Below are 27,167 nucleotides of genomic sequence, written 5' to 3' on the forward strand. Positions count from 1 at the left end.
GATATGACGTTTTCTGAGCAATGCAGACAGGCTGCCAGGGCAGGTCATGGGGTTTTGTAAATGATATATAGGAATTTTACTAGTAGGGAAAAGGAGGTGATTATCTCTCTGTATAAGGCAATGCAGATTTACTTGAGCATGTACAGAGAAGGGCAACAAGATTGGTGAGGGGAATGAAGGGATCCTCTTACCAAGAGAGGCTTAAGTTCTGCAAATTGCAGTGGCTGGAGACTAGGCACCTGCGCAGTGATCTGATTGAGGTGTATAAGGCCTTGAATGGGTTGAGCACGCTGAATTCTGATGGGATCCTTCCACTTGTTCAGATTACGAACCTAAGGGGGCATAAATTCAAATTGAGGAAAGACGTGTACAATAGATGTGCGGAAATTTGCCTTTAGCCAGCGGGTGGTTAATTGCTGGAACAAACTTCCATCTGTTGTTGTGGAAGTTGATAGGTTGAATAAATTTAAGGAGGAACTGGACAGGCATTTGGAGGGAATGGTGTGATTTTTTTTTTTTTTTTTTTTTGGCTGATGCTGCATAAGCTCATACACATGCTTTCTTGCATCACATGTCACCACCACCACCACTACTACTACATGGCTTTAGCACCATTCATGTTATTCCACTACTTTGCTTCCAATCTCTGTTATTGTTTGTCATGAAGTCATCAATAAGTTTAAAAAACTCTTCTCCAGTTGTATGAGTTGACAAAGGTTGGCAGAACAAAATGTCTTTGTGGACATCTTTATTCAGCTCATATCTGACAAACACCAAAAGATAGCCAAGTTTACAATATCAGTGGCTTTATTAGTTTACAGCGAATGGTATCCACTTTTCATATTTGGGATAATAATTGCTGCTTTATGTTTTTGGCTTTATCTTTATTCTATGTTGAATTATGTTATTTGACAGAGGTTCTTTATCAATTGTTTTTCTTGCAGTGTCCCCAATAATCACTTTCACCATTTATTTGATAATAGGTTTGATAAGTGTTTTGCTAGTTACTTTAGCAGCTCAGGCCTTTGCAATTATGTATGATACTATAAATGAGGATTCCATGGCTTTTGTATTTTCCTCCTCAATCACACTGTGCATTAGTTTCCAGTATTCTTGAATGTCATTCCACTTTTAAAAGAATTATTATTAGGGGTAGTAGTAAAAGGACCGATACAAAAATAATGCCTGCTAATTTTTTGCTTTCAAATGTGGTGCCGTAGATCATTTTGTGTGGTCACTAGAGGTCTGTAGTTTCACCATACTGAGTGGCACTGTGATCAGTCTTGAGAGTGCAGCACATGAATAGTTCAAATTGGATTTTACAGATATGTGTGTCAAACAGAGTGATGATTGAAATTCTTACCAAGAAAGAAGTGATGACAATCGAAATCCATTCGTGCTTCTCAAAAATGTTTATGGTGACAGTACTGTAGATGGGAGTATAGTTAGACATTGGATAAGACACTTTAAGAGTGGAGAAAGTGACATTATTGACAAGCCCGAAGCGGCTGGCCAGTGACAACAGACAGCAAGAGCCAGATCAGTTTGCTGATCAAAGAGGACTGCCCCATCACAAAACTGGGGTGTACTGTTCATCACCCCTCTCATAGCCCGGATCTTGCACCTTCCGACTATCACCTCTTTGGCCCACTGAAGGACGCACTCCGTGGAACCCATTTTACAGGCAACTACCAGCTCAAACACTATTTGCAAAGCTCTCAGGAGCAAGAGTAAGGACTTTTACAGGATTGCATAGAAAATGAAGGTGACTTTGTGACAAAATAAGTGTTTATTAATGATTATTAATTGAGAATTAATTGATGTAAAAGGCATAGTTGTAGGAATTAAATTTTATAAGGGGAAAAAATAAGAGGCATTACTTTCGTACCACTCTTCTTAGTAGAAGTAGTTGCAAATGATGCAAGGAAGTACAGGAATACCTCGCATAGTGTGGTTAATTCATGCCAAAAAATACCGCACTATAGTTCCGACAATTTGATTATATGGGTCGAATTGCAAAAATATATAGGTGTTTGTTTACTTTAAATTGATGCACACGAAGTTCTTGCAAAAAAAGAAATTAAAATGATAAAAATGAAAAATACTAGTAAGTACAGTACAAATGAAACACAGTATATAAATGAAGTATATACTGTGTTTTTATTTTGAAAAATAATTGATCAGCTTAGTTTGCACAGTTCTTTTCTTCTTTTTATCTGCATACATCTCTTTATAACATCAAATACCATTTTGCAACGCCTGCCTTACTTTCATACCTCGTTCGATGTTTGGATCTAGAAGAATGCTCGGCGCCATTTACATTTCTTCTTTCCACTCATATTTGCGCATAAAGGTGTAACATTTTTAAAAAATAATCTTTAATAAAAATACACAGCAAAAAATATTTGTACAACTACACACAGTGAACGACCTCACCGCTCGGAATCTAGACTGTTTACTAATGTACTAGCAGAGTCCGTATATAAATGGGAGTTGCCACAACAGTCAAGCGTGATTAGTCCTATTGGACTAACCACGCTTGACTGTTAATGCATTGGCCTACATGCTCCCAGAGCATGTAGGCCAATGCGTTAACAGTCAACAGCCACTCCCAGAGCACCAGATGGTAGTTTGTTCCAGCAATCACTTGCTCTCTGGCTGAAAGCAAATCTCACATGTCATGTATATGTGTTGTCTGAGAAAGAGTAATGATGCCATCAGTTTTAGTTTACTCAGTTCATTCAAAGCCTTGAACACTTCAATTGGGTCTCCTCATAAGTGCCTAGTTTCCAAATGCTGCAATTTGCAAAACCAGTCTTTTATGGTAAGAGTACCTCTTTGTATGCTTGACTAATCTGGTTGCTCTTTTCTGCACCCATTCCAGCAGATCCACATCCTTCATGAAATGAGCCTTCCATACCTGCATGCAATACTCACAATGTGGCCTAACCATTGCCTTGTGCAGTGGGATAATTGTCTCCATGTCCCTGCTGTCACTGGTGAAACCCCCATGAGCTGTTCTAGCAGCGTGTCTGCAGTGCTGAGAAAACCTTATTATGGACTGTAATTACCCATAGCTCTTTTTTGTTCTCCACCAGTTGAGTGTGGTACCACCTAATTGGTACATTATTTTGGTATTACTGTTGCCCATATGCATTATCTTGCATTTACTAATGTTAAACCTCAGCTGTCACTTCTAACCCATCCGCCTAATTTTTCTAGGTCTTGTTGGCCTTGGTTCTTGTCCCTAATCACCCTGTCAATGTTTGTATCATCTTCAAACTTAGACAATAAGTTTGATATACCTTTATGAATTCAATAGATTTTTTATGATATTCTTTGTAAGTTTCAAAATGACTTTGAGGTTTGATGGTTTCGTACGTGAATTTGTGAGCATCTCCAAACATATGAAACATAATGGAATATGTTTACTCTCATCGCTAGTCCAAGTAAATCCAATTTTCAGATGATAAAAGAAAGGAAAAATTGGCAGGGTGATTGATGACAGTAATTGGGCTATGCTACTGCAAAAAGATGTAGAGAAATTAGGAAGATGGGCTGAGAAGTGGCAATTGGAGTTTAATATTGACAAATGCAATCTACTGCACACGGGTAACGGCAATCTCATAATAACATACCAGCTTATGTGGTATCACAATCAGGGCAGTGGTGCATGAAAAATATCCTGGAAGTAATTTTGCACTCAGAAATGAAGTTCTTTGAGCAGTGCTGACAGGTTACAAGAACAGCCTGCAGGTTTTTGTCAATGATATACAGTAATTTTGCCAACAACTATAAGGATGATTATCTCACTGTATAAGCAACAGTTAGGCCATGTCTTGAGTGCTGCATACTGGCCTGGAAACCCCATTTTAGGAAGGACGTGGATCTTGTACAGAGTATTGCAGTGAGATTAGCAAAGGAACAAAAGATTGCTCTTACTAAGACAGGCTTCAGTTCTGTAGACTGCAGCATCTGGGGAAACTAGGCACCTGTGAGGAGATCTGATTGAGGTGTTGAAAGCTTTGAATGGATTGAGTAAGCTCACTGCTAATGGCTTTCTCTCTCAGATTACACACATTGGATTGGGCAGAAATTCAAATTGAGGAAGGATGGTTACAGTATAAACGTGTGAAAATTTGCTTTCAGCCAGCAGGTAGGTGATTGTTGGAACAAATTTCCATCTTGTAGTGTGGAAGTGTGCAGTTTGAGGAGTAGATAAAATATTAGAGGGAATGTATGGGTTATATGGAAAGGTTTGTTTTTTTTTTACTCCAGCTGATGCCATATGCACTAGCATATGGCATCGGCTGAAGTAATGATATGAGTAATGAATATAAGTAATGAGTAGAGATATGTTAATAGGTATTGCTTCAGTTTTCAGTACTGCATATTGTTTAGTAAGATATTTTATTTTTGGTAATATAGCAGACTCTCGATTAACCGGGACACTTCAAGACTCCAAATTTAAAAAAAAAAAAAAAAAAAAACAACCAGATATCAAAAAAATTTAATTAATAACTAGAGTAGGTATAAACAGATATTTTGCAAGTTGCAAATAAGCGACAAGCGGCATTATAAGTGATCATTGGGAGATCAGTGTACTTATTATCTTGCAATCCCTAGTCTGCACAACCGCCGCTAAAAAAAAAAAAAAAAAAAAGAAAAAAAAAAAAAAGAGAGAGAGAGAGAGAGAGAGAGGCCAAATGTTTAGTTTGTTTTAGTGCGTTGTGTCCCATTGCAGCGCAAAAGGACAAATTTTGTTTCATTATTTATGTCAGGGATGTCAGAATTTTTTTTTTTTTTTTTTTTTGTTTAGAAATTGCGAAAATGATGGGTAAAGCAAAAGAGTTGCATTTTTAGCTAAACAAACACTTGAAAGTGTTCAAAAGTTTGAAAACGGTGCATCTGTTGAATCTCTAAGGAATTATTATAATAAGGATGTATGAAAATGGCCAAACATTAACAAGTATCGGGCGGAATTCAAATTTGTCAATAATAATATAGTAGCAATGTGTTATTAGTCATTCCCAAGTTACGTAAAACTCGACGAAGTAAGAAGTCCTGGAACATATCTCTTACGTATTTCGGGGACTTTTGTATTTTTGGATTAACTGGGAAATCGATTATCCGGGATTTGTTTTTTACCAGAAAATCGAGAGTCTACTGTTTATCAAATTATATAAATGTGTGTGTGTGTGTGTGTGTGTGTGTGTGTGTGTGTGTGTGTGTGTGTGTGTGTGTGTGTGTGTGTGTGTGTGTGTGTCAATGTTCTATAATTTTCAGAGATAAAAATGACTATGACAAATTATCATTTTTGCATTTCATCAAATAATGGATAATACATGCATTTTCTGGGTTCTGTTGATTTAGTCAGTTGTTATGCACATTCTGGAAAAACACACATTTATTCAATTTTTTTCAGGGTAGGATACAAATGATGCCTTCAAAAGAGGATAGAAGACCCATAATCATTAAAGCAGCATAACCACTCAGAACAGGTTTTTCACAATCAAAAGACATAGCAGCTTATACTGCCATGTTTATAATAAAAACAATTAAATGTAGATTTTATCCCACATAATTGTATCATGTTATTTAGATTGGTCAAGTGAAATGTATTTCTGCTTTGTATATGATAAGAAGCCTTCTTACAGACTTAATAGAATTGCATATGCTATTGAAGCATTATATGGTGGAGTTACTGTAGCATTTCCAGAATTGCTCAAAAAAATTGTATGCATGAGGTGACACTTAAAATTAAAAAAAAAATAAAAATAACTACAGAACATTGATGCAGAATACCTCAATTTTTCCTTTCTTGTGTTAATAGTGCAAGATGTTCAAATACAAATTTCATTGCAGGCTCCTTATTATTATAAGTTTCTTCCTCAGTAAAATAAAGTGCATTCTGCATTGAGACTGTAACCTCTGAAATACCATTAGATAAAAATTAACTGATATTATGTCAAAAGCTTTAACTTTCTTGAATTAAATCCAAGTTGTGTGTATTGCTTATTTTAACCTGTCAGCATATGCATTGGGCATGACAGGTTCCCTTCAAAAATCTGTTGCGAGTTAATCATTATAATTAATGATTAAAAATCTGAAATTTTTTTCCTACCTTTCTAAATATACTGAAACTTTTATTGATGTTTTGGAAGTGAAAAATTATCATTTACTTAGAATTATAAATGCAAAGAATGTGTCAAATGCTGTGTGACTATTTAACTTCTTGCGCATGTGTATTTTCAAATTGGTGCATCAGCTGAGGTTATGCTGCGTAGAGGCATCTGCTACAGAAAATAGTCCATCCTACCCCTGATTATTGTTATTACAGGTTGAGTATCCCTTATCCGAAATGCTTGGGACCAGAAGTGTTTCAGATTTCAGATTTTGGAAATTTGCATATACATAATGATATATCTTGGGGACCTAAGGCTGAATTTTGTTTATATTTCATATACACCTTATACACATAGCCTGAAGGTAATTTTATACAATATTTTTAAAAATTTTGTGCATGAAACAAAGTTTGTGCATTGAACCATCAGAAAGCAAAGGTGTCACTATCTCAACCACCCATGTGGAAAATCTGTGGTTGTTTGGCATCACCATCATTCCTGACTCTGAATTTATATGCTATCGATAAGCAATCATTTTCTTACACTTATTCACACATAACAGTAAAAAATATGACATACCATTAATACAGTGAAAAAATAATGTGTTCGGGGTAACTAAGCAGCACGGTAGCATCACCAGAATACCTGTGTCAGCTGTTAAACAACAGCAACAACAAACAACGGCAGGCTTTCAGTCTCCACCTACAATGCTGTGTTTTGATTAAAAAGTTACTGTATACTGTATTTTATTTTTTTAGGTGAGAAGAAACATCAGAAGCAGTTGAGGGACCAGGAAGTGGGTCCTCTAGGGATGAGGAGGCATTCTGCTGGTTGGCTTTTTTAAATGTTTTCTCCAGAGTCATCTACCTCATTAACAATGATTTTTGTCTTAGAAGTCTCTCTTTGATTTTATAAACTGACATGATTTCTTGTTTTTGTTATGAATGCACGCTGCTCTAGTCTTTCAATGAGCCCATCACACATTTTCACCATGTTGTCTATAGGCATTTTTTCTGCAGTGTTAATGTCATCTTCATCGTTACTATTATCACAATCATCTTGATTCAGAACCATTTCGGCTATTTCACCATCGATCAATGAATGAACAACTGGAGCCTCATTATCGATGTTAAAAACTTCTTCGATATCCACTTCTACCAGCTTACCGACAGACTCTGAAGGTATATTTTTTTGCATATGTAAAGAGGTCAGACATTTTTTTTCTCACTTGATATATGGAATCCTTCAAATTCACCACCTTGAACATAGTCGCAGGCCAGAAGTGGTGCCAGCCATGCAAAACTGTGTCTTTAGTCGCTGTGTTCCAAGCATTGACAACAACATATACAGCATCCTTTGTGCTAAACTCCTTTTGAAAATCTTCCACACCCACACCTCTGTTCACTGCTGTTAGCATGCTGTTCAAGAAAGTGTTTTTGCATTTACTCTTCACTGATCTAAGGATACTCTGGTCAGATGGCTGAATTAATGAAGTCACATTTGGGGGAAAGTACATGGCATAAACATTATTTTTGATGAGAATTTCAGCAGAGGACAGTTGTCAAGGAATAACAAAATCTTGCAGTCGTCATCCAGTCCAGCTTCCCTGCAGTGAGCACGAGCTGCTAGAACGAAATGTTTGTGAAACCAATCAGAAAAGATGTCCCTCATGATCCATGCCTTTTTGTTAGCATAATAATGGACTAGTAAGAAATTCACTCCTTTAAAACAGCAAGGACACAAGCTTTTGCCTATCACAGCAAGTTTACACTTATGCATGCCTGCTGCATTAGCACATCCCAGCACAGTTATTCTGTCCTTGGCATCCTTAATTCCTGTAGGGGCTGTCTCATCAGCTGTAGTCAGTGTCTTTTTGGGGCGATAACACCAAAACAGTGATGTTTCATCAGCATTATAGACTTGTTCTGGCATCAGATTTTCATCAGCGATGAATTTGGCAAACTTGTCAATGAAGTTCTCTGCTGCTTCGTGATCATCAGATGCTTTATCATCACACATCTTTAAAAATTTAATGCCATGTCTTTTCTTAAATTTCTGCAACCAACCTGTTGAATATTCACAGTTCTCTTCAATTTTCAGTTCATTGTGATAATCTTTGCTGGTTTCATGATCAGCATACCATTAAGTGGCATGTGTTCACTGCAACGCTGATGGATCCACTCTTTCAATACACGATTGAGATCTTAATTTTTAGCTTTATGCAGTATTTTTTTATTTTTCATTAATTTCTGTTCATCAGTTTCACCATAGAACTTCAACAGTTTATCCTTCTGTTTCTTCAGGTCATATATGGCGATCATTCCAACACCATACTCTTCTGTAAGATGTTTCACACTTACACCGCAGTTTTTCCAACAGCTTGACTTTCTTGCTATAGATAAACATAAATGCTTCCTCTTTTTCTTATCACTGTTACCCATAGGGATATCTGCAGGCCTTTTTTGAAATTTTCAACAATACTGTTATCTTTCCACCACAGAGCAGAGAATGAGCAAAAAACACTGAGTAATGCACGTAGACCTTAGCCCCAATGGGGCATCATGGGGAACCTGCCGTTGGTGCATCCGGAATGCACACGTGCAATTTTATTACCCTTTGCGGGCGTGCTTGCATGAGGGAATCTGGGTGTGTGCGGAAAAGATATATTGCAGCTGAAGGGGGCTGGAATGGTCTTTTTCCCTTGGGAACGCTGAATAAACTGTCTGTTGTGTGCCTGTGTTTTGACTGTGACCCGTCACATGTCAGCTGTAGAATTTTCCACTTGTGGCGTCATGTCGGCACTCAAAAAGTTTCAGATTTTGGAGCATTTCGGATTAGGGATGCTCAACCTGCATTGATGTAAAAAAGTTTCTGGCTTCAATTACATTTTACATTGGTCAGTATGATTTTTACATCCACTAATATATCAGCTGTTTTCAGTAAATTTTTATGTGTAATTTCAAAAATGATTTTTAAAATTTCACATTGCACGTAATGCAAAATATATGCACTACCCATAAAGTGTTTATCTTATTGCTATTTAGGGAGTGGATATAATACTGATCTGCTATATTATGGGGAGTGCAATGTAATAATTGTAATTGAGGAGAGTTAACACTTAGTTTTGTCCGTCTGCCTCCCACCTCTCTCTCTCTCTCTCTCTCTCCCCTCTCTCTCTCTCTCTCTCTCTCTCTCTCTCTCTCAGTAATGAAAAGACAGTTGTAGTGAGTATATGTACAATTTATATGCATATCTAGTGTGTGTTGTTTGTTTATTTAGTGTTTTTCTTGGAATTTTTTGTATTATTAAAACATAACAGCAGACTTCTCTAATGGAGAAGTGTTACTTATTTGAAGTACAAGAGGAAAGCAGTTTGTGAAATATTTCACAATTTGAGACATTATAATAATGATGCCTTACATACAAACTTTAGTTTGTCTTAAAATTCAACTGTGTAGAAATGATACATTTTCAGTAAACACTGTCATTGTTAAAATTTTTAAGCATAACCAAAGGATGCATCAGAATCACCCTGACAGTTTCTGATATGTGTGTGGATGGTTAGCAACAAAAACTCAGAGGAAGAAAAGCTGCAGTATTTCTAAACTTGCACATTCTTTGTACTTTGATTGCAAGATGGGTGAACAGGGCAAAACTTGAGCTTCACATATGTACTGTATTACCTGCATCACAAATTTGAGGATGTGGCTTACTGCAAAAATTAAAAGTATGCCTTTTGCTCTTCCTATCATTTGGGAAGAACAGTGCAGCCACGGTGACGATTGCTATTTCCGAATGACAAAATATCAGGGATGTCCAGAAAAAGCAAGCATTGCACCAGATATTTTAATATTTGGAAATGTATTGTTAAAATGTAATTGCAAAATTCTTTAATGGAGAAGTATTGCTTATTTGAAGTACATTACTATGTAATATACTTAGAATAAGGCCAGCAGTAAGTCCTGTTCCATGTAATGAAGGCCTACTGATAACAGATTCTCCAAAATCACAGGATAAAGGAAACAGTGATGAAAATAGTGAAGATTCTTGAGTTGCATGATTCGCTGGACAATTCACTTCAACAGATTTGGACTACCAACCAGAAAATTATGATGCACTGCGCTTAATTAAGAAAGTAGACTTGAATGACTTATCTAAAGCTCAAGCAAAATTCCTTGGTTATAGATTACAACAGTGGAATTTACTTGAAGCAGGAACTAAAATTGCAATATATCAAACACAAAGTGTTTGAAAAATATTTTTTATGGAAGACTGTGTGTTTCTTTAATGTTAGTGGTCTTCTAAACAAACTGGGCACTGAACACAATCCTAATGAATGGTATGTATTTATTGATGGCTCAATAAATACACACTGTTCATTTTAAATTTACAAGTGGTTTTGCTGCACAGTGGAAATACATTTCCTTCAGTTCCTGTACATCATGCTGTTGGTTTGAATGGAACATATGAAAGTATGCCCAAGATCCTGAGTGCAATAAAGTACCATGATTTGCTTGGAATGTCTGTGGAGAGATTAAGTTAGATTGCTCAGTGGTGTACAGGGAAGTCTCATTACATACTGTTGTTTTCTGAGTTTGTTGTACAGTCGTGAAACAGAAAGCCATTATATTTTGTAACAGTGGGGAAATGAGGATTTTTACCAGGGAGAAGTGATATAAAATATGTTCCACTGGTTGAACCAAAAAAAGTTCATCTTTCATTTTTGCACATAAAACTTTTGTAATTTTTTGTGAATTTTGTGAAAAAAATCTTGTGAATTCTGCTACTGAAGAGAAGTGTTTCCCAATTTAAGAGAAGCAAAACTGAAATAAGAAATTTTCAGTGGCCTCAAATAAAGAAAAATCTTCAAGGATGATGTATTTGAAACAAAATTACAGGATACTGAACTAGCAGCTTGGTAATTGTTTAAAGCAGTTCTGCATTGATTTCATGGAAGAAGAAAGAAGATAATTATTAATCTTTGGCATAAACTTTGCTCAATGTTATAATATGGTCTGCCGGATGTCTTTGAAAATACATTTTCTTCATTCCCAAGTCGCTTTTTTCTTCAAAAATTGGGAGATATAAGTGATGATCAAGGGAATACTTTCATCAGGACGTATCCATTATGGAAAATTGGCACTTGCAACATTATAATTCCAGTGTCATTCACTTTGCATTCCTGCAGTGCCTTATACATCTCAATCAGATCCCCCCCCCCCTCCCTCCCCCAAGAAGCATAGTTTCTAAGCTCTGGCAAACTGTAACAGTTTCATTATTGGTTTGTAATGCTTCAGTTTCCCACACTTGTAGCATGTTTCTTTGAACACTAAAATTTATGCTACTGCTAAATTTTTGAAGCATTTTTAGTCTTTCCATATATAATGCAAACCCGCTATACTCTCATAAAAGAAGCCCTTGTTTCAAATTAGCACAACCTCAATAAATTATCATGAGCACTGGTGCATCTTACTCATCTCGCGCTGCCTCTGAGAATTATGAACTTTTGTCTCGATAGACAAAAAACTTTTAGATATAGAACCAAATTTCGATTAACTTTCAATGTCTATAAATTTCAGTAGCACGCTTGACCCTTGACTCACTCTGTAAAATAATAGAATAATTAATGAAATAGAATAATAAAATAATTACTTAGGGAGAAAAGTATAGGTATATATATTTTTTACTTTTGAACTATTAAAAATTAGTAATCATTTGACTTTTTCAGGTAGAACACATAATACTGATATGTTAAAAATGACAAAATAATTGAGCAATATTATTGGCAAATTTATGACTTTGTTTAAATTTTCTTTGTTCTTAAACAATGTTTTTTTAATAGGTAGATGTATTAGAAAGTCAATTTTCCATGCTTGTGGAAAAAGTTAAATCAATGAAAGATTTTGAAGCCATCCAGCATGCTCATGAATATTTTCTAACATCTATTATATCCCAAGCTTTTTTATTGCTGAAACCAGTAAGCCTTTTATTGTTTTTGATTAATATATTTAATGCATATACCATGAAACATTCTAGACAGCAATTAGCTATAAAGAAATGGTATTAGTACTAGTAAAGGCTAGGCGATGTAAGGAAGCTAGGCTTTTCCTGCATCATCATCATCATAAAAAAAAAAAAAAAAAAACCTTTATACAACCTACATTTTTCTTATCATAATCTTCTAACCACAGGAGGCTACTGATCTGGCTGCAACTTAAGTGTCATGAGACTATCAGCCTTAACCACTGAAGAAGGCAGTTTATTCCAGTGGTAAATTTTCTGATGTCTCTTAGTCCAACCCTCCCCCCCCACTAGGAGTTTCATTTTTATATTTATGCCTCCTGGGTTTTGTTTGCAATGTTATAATTCCACTTTCATTCATTTTGCATCCTTCCAGTGCCTTATATGCCACAATCAGATTCCCCTCCCCCCACCCACCCCCCACAAAGCATAGTTTCTAATCTCTGTAACTGACCTATCTAGTAGGTTAGTACATCCAATAGATACTTACAGTGTAGTAATAGCATAGGATCCTGCTGCTTCCTTCAATTATATTGAAAGGATCAGCAAGAACCAATGAAGAGTATAATAATGAGCATGTCATTAAATTCAGACAGTCTCTGTAGGTTAGAGATATGCAAATCTCTCTCCTGTTCACAAAGGTGGCTAGAAAATTTAAAAAAAAAGAAAAAAGAAGGCACCTATACAGACCTGTCAGTTTGACTTCTGTGCCAGAGAAGATTGTAGAGTCCTTAGTTAAGGATATAATACAAGGTCATCTGGAGAAAAATGGAATTTTAAGGAAGTCAGAGCAGCATGGTTTTGTTAAGAAGATCTTGTCTGATTAATCTAATTAGCTATTATGAGGTTAGTAAAGAAGAGGATGCAAGAAATAACTTTGAAATCATTCAGTAAAGTTTTTGATACAGTCCTGTATGAACAATTATTGTATAAATTGGAGTAATGTGGTATTAGAGCCAAATTACTATCATGGTTAAATGAATGATTAAAGTGGTAGGAGAGTTGTTGAAAGGGCAATGTTATAAATAATCATTGCCCTTTTTGGGCTAATGTTGAATGGAGTTCCATGAGATAGTGGATTCTGGTTATTAGGCCACCAGTTAATTGGGTGCCATTTATTTGGGACAAATCTTAAAGAACAGAACCTAATCAAGAAAATAGCCAGGGTTTTCTTCACTTATTTGGACCATTTAATCAAGGCAGGAGACTGCAGCACTCGAGATTACCCTACGATTGTCTCTGACAGGACCACTTGGTCCAGTCGAATTTCTGGAGGACCCAACCATAAAATAATAAAAACAATTTGCAGTTTCTGGTTTATTGGGCTTTTCTGTTAGTGTAATCTATTATAAACAGGTAGTAAACTTGATCGTATTGCATTTGCGATAATATTGATAGCTGGAATTTTGTGGGTTTTTATGTTATTATGGTGAAATGTTTCCCCTTCACTGAAATCTTCAAGTCATATAAAAAATATAAATAAATTTTCAGAATCTTCTCTTCATTCCTATTTTTTAGGCTTCTAAACTTGTATGCTGTATCTCACTTGCGCATATTGTGTTAGTTCCAATTTGTATGTGCCGTGTTCTTTGTTATTGATTGCTCTAACCTTTCTGCCATTCTTCGCCCTCATGAATAGCACAGTTGGTAGGATCGCGGTCCTCCCCACACCCAGGTGGAAAAGGCATGAGTTTGGATCCTGTCAATGATGTGAGGAATTTTTTATGACTCAGGCGAGGGTAGTTCTCCCAGAAACTCGTATTTTTTGTCCAGCAAAACAGAAAATCAACCCACAGAACATGCAATTTACAGATAATATACACAGAGCAATGTGGCCTTAGTCGCTGATGATCCTAATAACCCAACTACAACTGCCATTCTTCAAAAAAATAGTGGAAACTATTTTTTGTCATGGGTTTGAGAATTGCCTCCAATGTCCTTATGACTTTTTCTGATGACTGGAAACATTTTCTCTGAGCTCCTTCTTTAACTTTGGAAATTAAAAAAAATTGTAGGGTGCAAGGTGAAGGCTGTAGGGCAGATGAGGAACACGTTTGATATTAAAGCTGGCTAAGTACTCAATGCCAGTATGAGCAATGTGAGGTCTCACATTATCATGATGCAGCATCTACCCACCTGCATGCTGCTGTGGTCGTTTGCAAAGAATGTGATCCCGCAAAGTGTGCAGTACAATTCTGTAGTGGGGTCCCATAACAGTCACGTGATGTGGCACAGCATGCTGGTTAAAAATTCCTTAAATGTCAAAAATCAGCATGTGTACTCTGTATACATGAAAGATGTTTTATTTTATGTGAAAACATCCTTGGCTTGGATGAAGTTAAAGGGTTGGGCCTTTATAGTCTTTATGTGGAACAAACTTCCACCTGTTGTTATGGAAGTTGATAGCTTAAATAAATTCAAGGAGGAACTGGACAAAAGTTTAGAGGGAATGGATGTGTGAAATGTTTTTTTTTTTTCCTCTGTTTTTTTTTTTTTTTTTTGACTGATGCTACAAAAGCTTGCTTTCTTGCATCACACGCATCTACTACTACTATGTCTGCAGTTGGAAATTAAAGTAATGGATAACTTTCTGGAGTGTACAATTTACATCATCTCCATACCATAATCGATCATAGATATCACAAACAGCTCCAAATGTATTTTTCAGAAATTGTTCAAATTCTTTATAGAAGTTACAGTCATGTTTGATGTTCTTGTAAATGATTTCATGCTTGACTACCGTTGAAACTGGTGGAGGGTCTACAACAGGCATTGAGCTGAAATATGATTTTGTTTCTTTTTGGATGATGCAATCGAATCTGTTTTTTTTTTTTATGAAAACCCCAAACACGAAAGGTATCAAAACCTATAGTACTTAGTACCGTGCATGGGTTGAAGGAGAAGTATGGGGGGAGGGGGATGCCGGAAACTTTGCTCTAGAGACTAAACATGGGTTTCACCACTTCAAGCCTCCAATTAAGCAAAGTGGTGGTATTTCACCGGTTTGTTGCAGTATACTATGACTAGACGGCTCAGAAATCAATTGAAAATCCTCAGGTAATTCATTTGAACTCAAATTTTCTGGATTGAAATCTTCATGAAGTTCTTGAATGTAACTTTGTGATGTTGACAGTCCAGCTTCTTGATGAGAAGGTGATGTAGAAGGTTGACATTGATCAAAATCTTGAGAAGCAGATTTTGATCAATGCTTCATAATTCAAACTAGTTCAAAAACATTGTCTATGTTTTTGAACTTATTCTTTAGTCGACATGGGAGGCTTCTTCGATGGCTTTGAAGCTTTTATTCTTGCATAATATTATTACGCACTACTTACTCTACCAAATCAGTGTTAGTGTCTTTAGGAAGTGATGTCATTTGCATCATTTACATCTCTTAGTATGAACAATGTAACGTTTTATTCTCACGCCCGCTACTTACTCTACTGAATCAACGTTAGTGACTGAGTTAGCATCATTAGCACCATTTAGGAAGTGATGTCATTTCCATAAGAAAATTTCATTACCAACTGGTTTTGCTTCAGTCCGAAAATGTAGTAGGTGCCACCAAAGATGTTTTCACATCAAAAAAGAGATGACCATAACCTTCCCTGCAGAAGCCACAATATTGATTTAATATTGTTTTTGGTGTTGGCAGTGATGTAGATTTTGAAAGAGAGTTTACTCTGTGGGTCAAGGTGATGAAGCCATGTTTCATTCACCATTATTATCTTGTGCAGAACCTCACCATCTTTAGTAACCATCCATTGCAGCTCCTGATAAAATATATGCTCAACAAGTGAATAGAACTGCTAAGCTACTTATTTATCTTAATTAAAACCCTACTATTCCACTACTAGTTATGTGCTACTATATTTGTGCCAAAACGGCGATACAATAGCAGTATGAATAATAAGTTGTAACTTACAAAATCACTAGCTAAATTTAAAAATAAGCTAACGAACATAACTAAGACTATTAAACTATTTGCCAAACACACTTTAATATATTAATTAATCAAAAAAACAATAAAAATTTCCAAAAAACGTATCTATTCCCATGAGCTCAAAATTCTTTGTTCATACTCTTGTACTCATTAGTCACTATGACTAACAAGAGTGGGATTACCAACCAGAAAATTATAATGCACTGCGCTGCATTTAATTTAGCAAGTAGAATGATTTGAATGACTTAGTTCATGATTTAAACTTATCTAAAGCTCAAACAGAATTCCTTGGTTCTAGATTACAACAGTGGAATTTACTTGAAGCAGAAACTAAAATTGCAATATATCAAAAACATCACAAGTGTTTTCAAAATATTTTGTTATGGCAGACAGTATGCACTTCTTTAATGATATTATTGATCTTCTAAACACACTGGGCATTGAACACAATCCTTATGAATGGTGTATATTTAGTAATACTTTAGAAATTAAATTTACAAGCAGTTTTGCTGCACAGTGGAAATGCATTTCCATTAGTTCCTCCACGTCGGCTGTTAACTTGAATGAAACATGAAAGTATGTTTTTTGGCGCCTCCGTAGCCAGGTGGGAAGGGGCAGCAGTGCGTAGCGCATGCTTCTTGATTAGACCGGGGTTCGAGCCCGTCACCACCAAATACGGCGGATGCGGAAAGGTCAGGGAATGACCACTGCATATCCTGGAGCAATATGGCCTTAGTTGCTAATGCTCCTAAAAAAAAAAAAAAAAAAAAAAAAAAAGTATGTTTAAGATCCTGAGTACAATCAAGTACCATAATTCTGTGGTGATCTTAAGTTAATTGGATTACTCACTGGGAAGTTTCATAAAATACTGTTGTTTTCTATATTTGTAGTACATGAAGCAGAAAAACATTATATTGTTCAACAGTGGGAAAAGAGTGAGGAATTTTTACCAGGGAAAAGTAATATAAAATATGTTCCACTGGTTGAACCAAAAAAGGTTCTTCTTCCAATTACGAATGTAAAGCTTGAATTAATGAAAAATTTTGTTAAAGTTTTGGATAAAGAAAGAAGTGAATTCTGCTACCCAAGAGAAGTGTTTCCCAATTAACAGATGTGAAACTGAAAGAAGAAAATTTCTTTCATTATGCCTCAAATAAAGAAAATCCTCAAGGTTGATGTATATGAAACAAAGCTACAGGATGCTAAACTAGCAGCTTGGTAGTCATTTAAAACAGTTTTGTAGTTGGATTTCTTTGCAAAGAGGAAACACTTAATTTCAAATTTCTGATATCAACTTTACTGCAATGTTACAAAGATATGGGCAGCTATATGTCTTTCAAAATTCATTTTCTTCATGCTTAGTTTTTTCCTCACAATTTGAGAAATGTAAGGAGCAAGGGGAACACTTTCATTAGGATATGTCCACAATGGAAAAGGTAGTACCAGGTTTGCTGGGATACTGCCATAATGGGAGATTTCTGCTGGTTTTTAAAAGGGAAAGCAAAATGGACTATAAGAAAAGCTCTCTTAGTGGCCATCATTTCTAATGAAGCAGAATGTATGTGACGCCTCTGTAACCAGGTGGGCAGGCAGGAGCACACACTTCTTGATTAGACCGGGGTTCGGGCCCGTGACCACCAAATATGGAGGATGCGGAAAGGTCAGGGAATGACCACCGCATATCCCCGGAGCAATATGGCATTAGTTGCTAATGCTCCTAAAAAAAAAAAAAATAACAAATAGAATGTATGTGCTACATTGTATGTTTGATTACACTATTTTAAAATGAATGAGTCATTTTTTTAAGATAACATGTATTATTGTACAGTGGATTCCGGTTATTTGGGCCACTGGTTAATCAGGGCAGCCGTTTATTTGGGGCAAATCTTAAAAAACAGAAACCAATCGAGAAAATAGCCAGGGTTTACACTGCAGCACTGGAGATTACCCTATGATTGTCTCCAATGGTACCACGTGGTTCGGTCAAAATTCTGGAGGTCACAACCATCAAACAATAAAAACAATTAGCAGTCACCTGTTTATTGGGCTTTTCTGTTAGCGAAATCTATCATAAACAGACAGTAAACTCGATCTTACTTAATTTGCGATAATACCGACAGCTGGAATTCTGTGGGTTATTATGGTGAAATGTGTTTACACTTCCATGAAATCTTCAATCATATAAAAAAATTAATTTTCAGATCTTTTCTTCATTCCTATTTTTAAAGCTTTGTAACTCGTTACTCGGTTCTCACTTGCGCGTATTGTATTACTTGCTATTTGTGTGTGCCGTGTTCTTTGTTATTGATTGCTTATCTTTTTACTGTTTTAAATTTTAATTCCCACCCACAAATGTCAGTGAACAGAATTGTCAACTAGTTCGTATGTACATATTATAGTACGTATTAATTATTCTGATTATCACGTATATTCTTCCGATTTTCACGTATTTTTTAATTGGTAAGGTAATAAAGGGTAAATTTCTGCTTAATATATCTTTGCTTTTATAGCTTGTGGATAATATTCCTCCTATTTTCGCTAATTAGAATCGCTGTTTAATAGAATTAAAATTCAATTCGCAAATGTGATCACAATGACCGGTGCTTACTGCATCTCGTATAGTGAACGGTACTTTACTACATTGAGTTCGTCATACAGTGAACCAATTGTAAAGGGGGGGGGGATTGTATTTTTAACTATTTACGTGAAACTTCGGATAATTGGGGCAGCCGCTTAATCGGGCCAAAATGCACTAGTCCCGATTTGTCCCAAATAACCGGAATGGACTGTATAATATTTGAAATTGTTCGTTTGTTAGGTTACTAAAATTTCAGTGTGTTTTTCATTGGAGACTTGATAGAGACATAATTTTGTTACTTTTGCAATCAGGGGATCAATTTCCATTAGAATCTGCAAACTTATACTGTGTCACAAGGTACAAAAACATTTTTTTTGTATGGCCAGTGGAATTTTCCAGTCTTTTAAATTTATTCAAGCTACCCTCTTCCACAATACTAAGTGTTCCACCAATCAATTTCTTTCTGCTGAAATCAAGTTTCCATACAGCAACCATCCTTTTTCAATTTAAATTTATATTCCATTATGTTTGTCATCTAAGAAAAAGATACCATCTGCATTTGGTTTTACTCAACTCTTTTAAAGCTTTTGGTGTACTCAATCCTTTTAAAGCCTTTAGCTACATCACCATACATATCCCTAGTTTCTAGATGTTGCAACTGACAGAACCAATATTTCTTATTAAGACCCTGTAATGCTTCATAACTAATCTCTACACCCTTTCCAATATTCTAGGTGCCTCCGTAGCCAGGTGGGAAGGTGCAGCAGTCTGTAACACACGCTTCTTGATTAAACCGGTGTTCGAGCCCGTCACCACCAAATACGGAGGATGTGGAAAGGTCAGGGAATGACCACCGCATATCCTCGGAGCAATATGGCCTTAGTTGCTAATGCTCCTAAAAACCAAATAACAAACAAACATCCAATATTCTAAATTCTTCCTAAAATAAGGTCTCCAAACCTGTTTCATTTCTTCTGGAAAAATTCATGTGTATCAGTGGTAGAACTCCGTGAACTGCCATTGTCTGTTTTGGACTGAACTCACCTCCTAGCTATTTTGCATTATCAACTACTTAAAATTTGTTATCTGATGACATGTTTTTCTGGGATTACTACTGTCTATACATTGTACCTTGTATTCATCAATGTCAGATCTCAAGTGCCATTTTTCAGTCCATCTGCATAGTTTATCTAAATAAAGTGCAACTGGAAATTGTAATCATGTGTAATGTTATCACTTTTGTGAAGTCCCGATAAGGCAAGTATTTCTCTAGTACATACAGAAAGTAATGTTCATTGTAACCAGTACTTTGGTTTATGTTATTGCACTTTATGCATTTGCAGTGGAAATGATTATGTAACATCCCGATTTCTTCTTGAACTCAGACACACTGTGCATCCAGTTGCTGCTGCTGCTTTGTACCGTTCATATAGTTGTCAATGTTGTTACTCCTTTGAAAGGAAGTACTGTATCTTGATTCCTACTAATCTGACTGTTTTATACTGCATTAACCCTTTTCTAATTCTTGATTTTAATATTTTATTTATTTGTATGGATTTCCAGAAACATTATGACAGTTTATATTTTTATTCATTATTTCTTTAAAAAATAATGGACAGTCAAATTAAAGTATTTTATATTGCTTGTTTTTCATATTTTCTGTCCAGCCACTTACACCTTTTTAAGTATATATTTCTACTTTGCATCAATAAACAACACTGAACAGCTACATTCTTGTTTCTTCAGTTATTGTTATCAATTAGAAAGAAGTATATGATGAGAGCCTTGTTGATCAGTTCAGCCCTGGAGAGATTGTGCAAGGTTCAAGGGGTAGAATTTTTCTCAGCCTGGTCTATTCTTATTAACAGGAGAGACTGCTTCTACAGGGATGGGATACACTTAAATAGAAAGGGTGCAAGAATATTTGCTGATGCTCTGGAGGCAGAGTTAAGTGGGTCGGAAAACTGTTAGTTGGGGGGGGGAACATGGACTAATAGATTAACAGTAGCCGCTGGCAGAAGTGAAAGTGATTCTTGCACTGCTTCTATTGAAATACAATTGAGCAGCAGCCTGGAAAGCAAGGCAATGGGGATTTCCAGGATTGCTGGGAGTCATAGTGAAACAAGTAAATACCTGGGCTGTGTTAAGGTAACTAAGAGTAGGAACAGGTGTATGTATACTTGCATTACACCAATGCTAGGAGTATAGTTAATAAATTTGATGAGCTTGAAGTGCTAGTCAAGACATCAAAGGCAGTTATTCTTGGTGTCACACAGATATAAGCAGTGCAGAATTGGAATTTGGGGAGTACAATGTGTACAGGAAGGATAAACAGGACAGGAAGGGAGGAGGAGTTATGCTGTTAGTTAAGAAACACAAAATCTAAGGAAGTGCATCCAATTGATGTTGGTGGACAATGCAATGTTGAGTCTGTTTGGTGTGACATAAGCACTGGCAAAGGAAAAATGAGAGTAGGTGTGTATTATAGGCCTAGTGAATCTGATGAGTATGATGAGCAATTGTGTCTTATAATGGGGGATTTTAATTTCCCAGAGATTGACTGGAATTTGTCACTCACACACTAGCAAGGCTTTTGTGGATTTATTGGATGATTTTCTTGTACAGCAGCATGTTCAGCAGGCAACTAGAGGGAGTAATACTCTTGATCTGATTATCAGTAGTGATAATTCATGCATTAAGAATCTGCAAATAAAGGAACCACTAGGTGGCAGTGATCACAGTGTGCTGAAGTGGGATTTACTCAAAGAGGTAACTACCATCAGAGGTAAAGGGAAGGGTTTTGTAAAGGTGACTGTGGTGGTCTGAGACAGTATTTAAATTCTATACAGTGGGACCAACTGATGATGTTACCAACACCAAATTCAAAATGGGAAGCATTCAAAGAAATAATCTTGGAATTTCTTTTAGCTTTTCATACCAACTAAGAATTATTGTTCAAGATTTAGGCCTAAATGGATGTCAGATGAACTAATTAGACATGTGGCAGAGAAGAAAAATGACTGGGATACATATAAATTAACAGTTGACACAGAAGCCTGTGATAGATATAACCAAGTCACAAATAAGGTTAGGCAGGCAAAGGCAGATTATGAGAAATCTTTGGGAAAGGAAGCAAAGAGTTCTTTATTTATGTAAACTCTAGAAGGAAGGGGATGAATCAGATTGGTCCACTTGATATCGATGGTTCAACTATTATGATGCTGCTCAGGTAGCTAACGAACTAAATTAATATTTTGCGCCGACTGGGCTAGCCGGGTGGGTAAAGTGCCTGCCTGGCAACTCAGAGGTCGTGGGTTCGATTCCTGCCTCGGGCTTGGATCAAAGTACTGCAAAAACCTTGGGAGGTGCATTATGGCCACAGGAGCCTATGTGCCAACAACTACCAGAAAAAAAATAAAAAATATTTTGCATCTACATTCACACATGAGGAGTTATTCCGGGAGGGGAATGCCAGAGGAGTATTAAACTCTGGCAGTAAGCTAGATAATCTTGTAATAACTGAGAGTAAAGCGGAGGAGAAATTGTTGAAGATAAACTTAAGAGAGGCACCTGGGGTGGATGGAATCCATCCAGTTATATTAAAGGAGGTGGCAAAGGAAGTAAGCAGACCCTTAGCCATAATTATGAGAGCTTCCTTGGACTCGACTCATTGGAGGTACCCATGGACTGGAAATGTGTAAATGTGACCCCAATCCACAAAGGAGGATCAAAGGGAGACACAGGCAATTACAGACCTGTTAGTTTAACTTCTGTTCCAGGGAAATTAATGGAGGCACTGGTTAAAGAAGCATTGCGGGATCATCTAGTCAAGACTTCAGTTATAGCTCGGACACAGCATGGGTTTATTAAGGGGAAGTCTTGTCTGACCAATTTGATTGGATACTATGATGTAGTCACAAAGCAACTGGATGAAAAGAATAATTTTGATATCATATATTTGGATCTTAGAAAGGCTTTTGATATTGTTGCACATGGAAGACTGCTGCACAAATTGGAGCAGTGTGGCATTGGAGGCAAATTGCTGCTATGGATAAAGGGATGGTTGAGTGGGAGAAGAAAGATGGTGGTAATCAATGGACACTGCTCTTCGTGGACTAATGTTATTAGTGGAGTGCCCCAGGGTTCAGTGTTTGGTCCATTGTTGTTTTCTGTATTCATTAATGATATTGATAATGGTATATCAGGCTTAATGTCCAAGTTTGCAGACGATATGAAGGTCGGCAGGGTTGTTAATGACAGTACGCTGCTGCAACAAGATCTAGAAAAGTTGAATGGATGGGCTGAGAGGTGGCAACTGAAGTTTAACATTGACAAATGTAAAGTACTGCATATGGGAAGAAGTAACCACAGAGTAACATATCAACTGTGTGATACTATACTGGCAGTGGTAGTGAGTGAAAAGGACCTGGGGGATAATTGTGCAGGCAGATATGAAGTTTTCTGAGCAGTGCAGACGGTCTGCATGATTAGCTCATGACATCTTGTCAATGATATACAGGAATTTTTCTAGCAGGGATAAGGTGATGATTATCCCCTTGTATAAGGCAATGGTCAGGCCACACCTTGAGTACTGTATACTGGTCTGGAGGCCTCATTTTTAGAAGGATGTAGAGCTGTTGGAACAAGTACAGAGAAGGGTAATAAGATTAGTGAATGGCACAAAGGGGTGCTCTTATGAAGAAAGGCTTAAATTTTGCAAATTACAGTGTCTGGAGACTAGGCATCTGCAAGGTGATCTGATTGAGGTGTATAAAGCCTTGAATGGTTTGAACATGCTCAGTGCTGATGGGATTCTTCCTCTTGCTCAGAATAATCGCCTGAGAGGGCATAAATTCAAATTGAGGAAAAGCAGTTTTAGGATAGATGTGCGGAATTATGCCTTTAGCCAGCGGGTGGTTGATTGCTGGGACAAACTTCCATCTGTCTTCGTTGAAGTTGATAGCTTAAACAGATTCAAGGCAGAACTAGACAAACATTTGGAGCATGTGGATGGGTGAAATCAGAAGGGGGTGGGGTGTTTTTTTTTTTTTGGCTGATGCTATATAAGCTTGCTTTCTTGTATCATGTGCCTTGCTAATGCTAATTAAGTGATATTCTGTAGTGATTACAATAAGTAGCAAAAATAATATACAGCATCCGCTGTGTATTATTTTTGTGAGGTCTGTTTAAATGATTCTATTTTGTTTTCCAATCAGGAAATAAAATTTTTAAGGTATTGTGTTATCAATCTGGGATTGAAAACAATTTCTCTTTTCTTGCCTGCTGTAATGGGGATCATTTATAATTAGCATTGGAAATAGAAAAAGAAACGCAGTTGGAATATTATGGCTTTACTGTGATAAAGTCATACAAAATTAAACATTACCGTTAATATATAAAGAATTATATACGGTGGCAAAATCATATACACGTTAGACCAGATGATGGGGCTACATTATAATAAGCTGAATAGTAAACTTATCAGAATATGTTAAACAAAGATAATCTAATATTTTGAGATATAAATAAATTAATAATTATAATCTATCCAAATTTGCATGAAAATACATCCAAAGGAAAAAACTGGTTTAAATCCATAGAAATAAGTAACATGGTGACATAGACTATAAAATATTTAAGGGCAAAGGCCTCAAGCTATCAGGTAGAATGACTAACATATAGGTTAGTGCAAAAGCATCATTTTGGTTATATCTGATATTGTGAATGCCTTCACGAGTTGCCATGGTATTGTACTACCTCGAATAAGTAACACTTCAACAGTGGAGACATCCACTGGAATGTGAAGGCATTCACAATATGAGTTATATCCAAAACGATGCCAATTTAAATAATTAATTTAACTACTTTGGTAGTTAAATGGCTAGTTAAAATGATGCTTTTGCACTATCCTATATGTTAGTCATTCTACCTCATAGCTTGAGGCCTTTGCCCTTAAATATTTTATGGTCTATATCAACGCACACCATCAGGCATCTATGATATTGTGAAGTTACACTTCATAACTAGGTTGTCACTATTGCAACACCAGGGTACCTGCCCACCCCCACTGAAGAGAAGCCAACAAGCTTTGAAACGGTGCCATCTGGGTGGTGGTATCTGCTGAGAATAAATAATGGTAGTCTTTTCCACTGGTGAAGTGTTACTTATTCGAGGTAGTACAATACCATGGCAACTTGTGAAGGCATTCACAATATGAGATATAACCAAAATGATGCCAATTTAATTAATTAATTTAAATACTTTGGTAGATGGCTATGTTAAAATGGATGCTTTTGCACTAACCTATATGTAACATGGTGACTTAAGATCCAACGGTGGGGTAGTTAAGGAACATGAAATAAGTCCATGTATATGAAACAATTCCAAGGAAACATTTATAGTATAGCAGAACAGGAAATAATTCCATGTATATAAAACTATACAAATTCACAGGTAGTATCAGGTGTGAATTTACTATGGAAATAGTAGTGAATGAAACCAAGGAAAAAGAATCAGTTGACATTATATCCAATGGTAGTGCAGTTAAGAATCCAATTATGAAGTTATATAATTCCAGGGATATAAGTAACGTGGTGACTAAAGATCCACAGGTAGTGTAGTTAAGGATTCAATTACAAAAGAACAGGAAATAATTCCATGCATATCAAATTAGATGTATCCATAGGTGTGAATTCACTGCGGAAAGAAAGAATAGTAAATGTATCCCAGGATAAAGAACCAGTTGACAAATCCATTGGTAGTCTAGTTAAGAATCCAATTATACAAGAACAGGAAACGAGTCTATGGACATGAAATAGTTTTATCTTAAGAGGGAAGAACCAAAAATTTTTGGATGTCTCTATAGCTAATAGTGATTTAGTTAGGAGATTGTATAAAGTGATATATACAGGGCTTTCCAGTAGTAACGCTCGATTTTTGTAACGCAATAAAACAAATTGTGAGAGTGATAGTGATCTATTTTTATTTTTATTGTGAAGTATATGTGTTAACATTATGTTTTAAAAATTATATCAGATAAATGTCCGCCGCGGCTTTGTCTGGTTTGGTTAATCCTGGATACCCAATTGGTGATGACGTTATCGCATAAAAGTGGCTCAATTTCAGCAATAACGCGCCTAATGTTGGCCTTTAAGGCGGCAACCGTCCGTGGTTTGTTAGCATAGACTTTGGATTTTAGAAAGCCCCAGAGAAAAAAATCCAGTGGCATTAGGTCGCAGGATCTGGGCGGCCAATTAACGTCACCATTTCACGATATAACGGAACCTTCAAATTTCTCATGCAATAGTGTTACTGTATCACGTGCCGTATGGCACGTAGCACCGTCTTGCTGAAACCAAATGTTTGTTAGATCGATTCCATCCACTGCAGGCCAAAAAAAAATCTCTTATCATAGCCCTGTATCGCTCACCGTTGCCCGTAAGTGCCACTTCTTCTTCGTTTTCGAAAAAATACGGACCGATTATTCCGCCGGACCAAAGTGTACACCATACCGTAACTTTTTCGGAATGTAGTGGGACCTCATGAATCTCCCGTGGGTTTTCGTCGCTCCAAATTCGGCAATTTTGCTTGTTAACAAAGCCACTTAACCAGAAATGAGCCTCGTCACTAAACATTATTTTTCGCCCAAAATCAGGATCGACCTCCAACTGCTCTAGCGCCCAATCAGCGAATGCACGCCGCTGCGCATGATCGTTGGGCTTTAGTTGTTGGGTTAATTGCACTTTATAAGGGTGAAGCCCTAAGTCCTTATGCAGGATTCGCCAAGTTGTCGTCGAAGACAGGCCAAGTTCTTGAGCCCGACACGGAATGGACTGTTGCGGATTCTCACGCACACTTTCCCGGACTGCAGCAATATTTTCAACGGATCTTGCGTTTCGCTGACGTACAGGCACTTTCAGATTTGCCACAGACCCAGTTGCTTCGAATTTGTTTATTAAACGGCGAATTGTGGATTCTGAAGGACGTTCGTCGACACCATAAACTGCACAGAGTGCACGAAACGTTTGACGAATAGAACATTGGTTTTGATAATAATTTTTTACAATTTCGACTCGTTGCTCAGTCCTGTAACGCTCCATAATAAAATGCAGAGACTAACTGAATACGGCTACCAAAGATACCACCTGTGTGACTGTCGACTTCGTCATGCGCTGTTGCCAAACATCGAGCGTTACTATTGGAAAACCCTTTACAAAGTTAAGTGGTATAGCCCATAGTCACTAAAATCTGAAGGCTGCTATATGATTTTAGTGGAAAAATCTAGAAATGGATATTCATAGGTGTAGTATGTTAACATAAGCTTAACATATTACATAAAAATACTTAATGGTATTTTTATGTAGTATGTTAACATACTTAACATAAAAATCCAAGATGCTAATGCTAATTATAAATTATCTTCATGCTCTTGTATTCTAAATATGACTATAGAAGTCACTATTTTCCTGCTATTTTGAATTTCTTCGCAGCTTACTATCAA

General features: G+C 36.6%; 1 protein-coding gene across 3 annotated transcripts in view; it reads left to right on the forward strand.

Moving 5' to 3' along the window:
* Positions 1-27,167, forward strand: part of LOC150089350 (gamma-tubulin complex component 4-like) — a 290,737-nt gene that overhangs the window by 188,536 nt on the left and 75,034 nt on the right. For 2 of the 3 annotated variants that reach the window (XM_090389092.1, XM_090389086.1), the window contains exon 13: positions 11,968-12,102. In XM_090389092.1, the coding sequence (XP_090245218.1) occupies positions 11,968-12,102 (135 nt within the window). Of the gene's footprint in view, positions 1-5,425; positions 5,500-11,967; positions 12,103-27,167 lie in introns of those variants that run through there. The other variant, XM_090389099.1, reaches the window with a different exon arrangement.

The sequence above is a fragment of the Mastigoproctus giganteus genome, chromosome 2 (genome assembly GCF_048544385.1).
Source record: "Mastigoproctus giganteus isolate SK-2022 chromosome 2, ASM4854438v1, whole genome shotgun sequence".
NCBI classification, from domain to species: Eukaryota; Metazoa; Arthropoda; class Arachnida; order Uropygi; family Thelyphonidae; genus Mastigoproctus; species Mastigoproctus giganteus.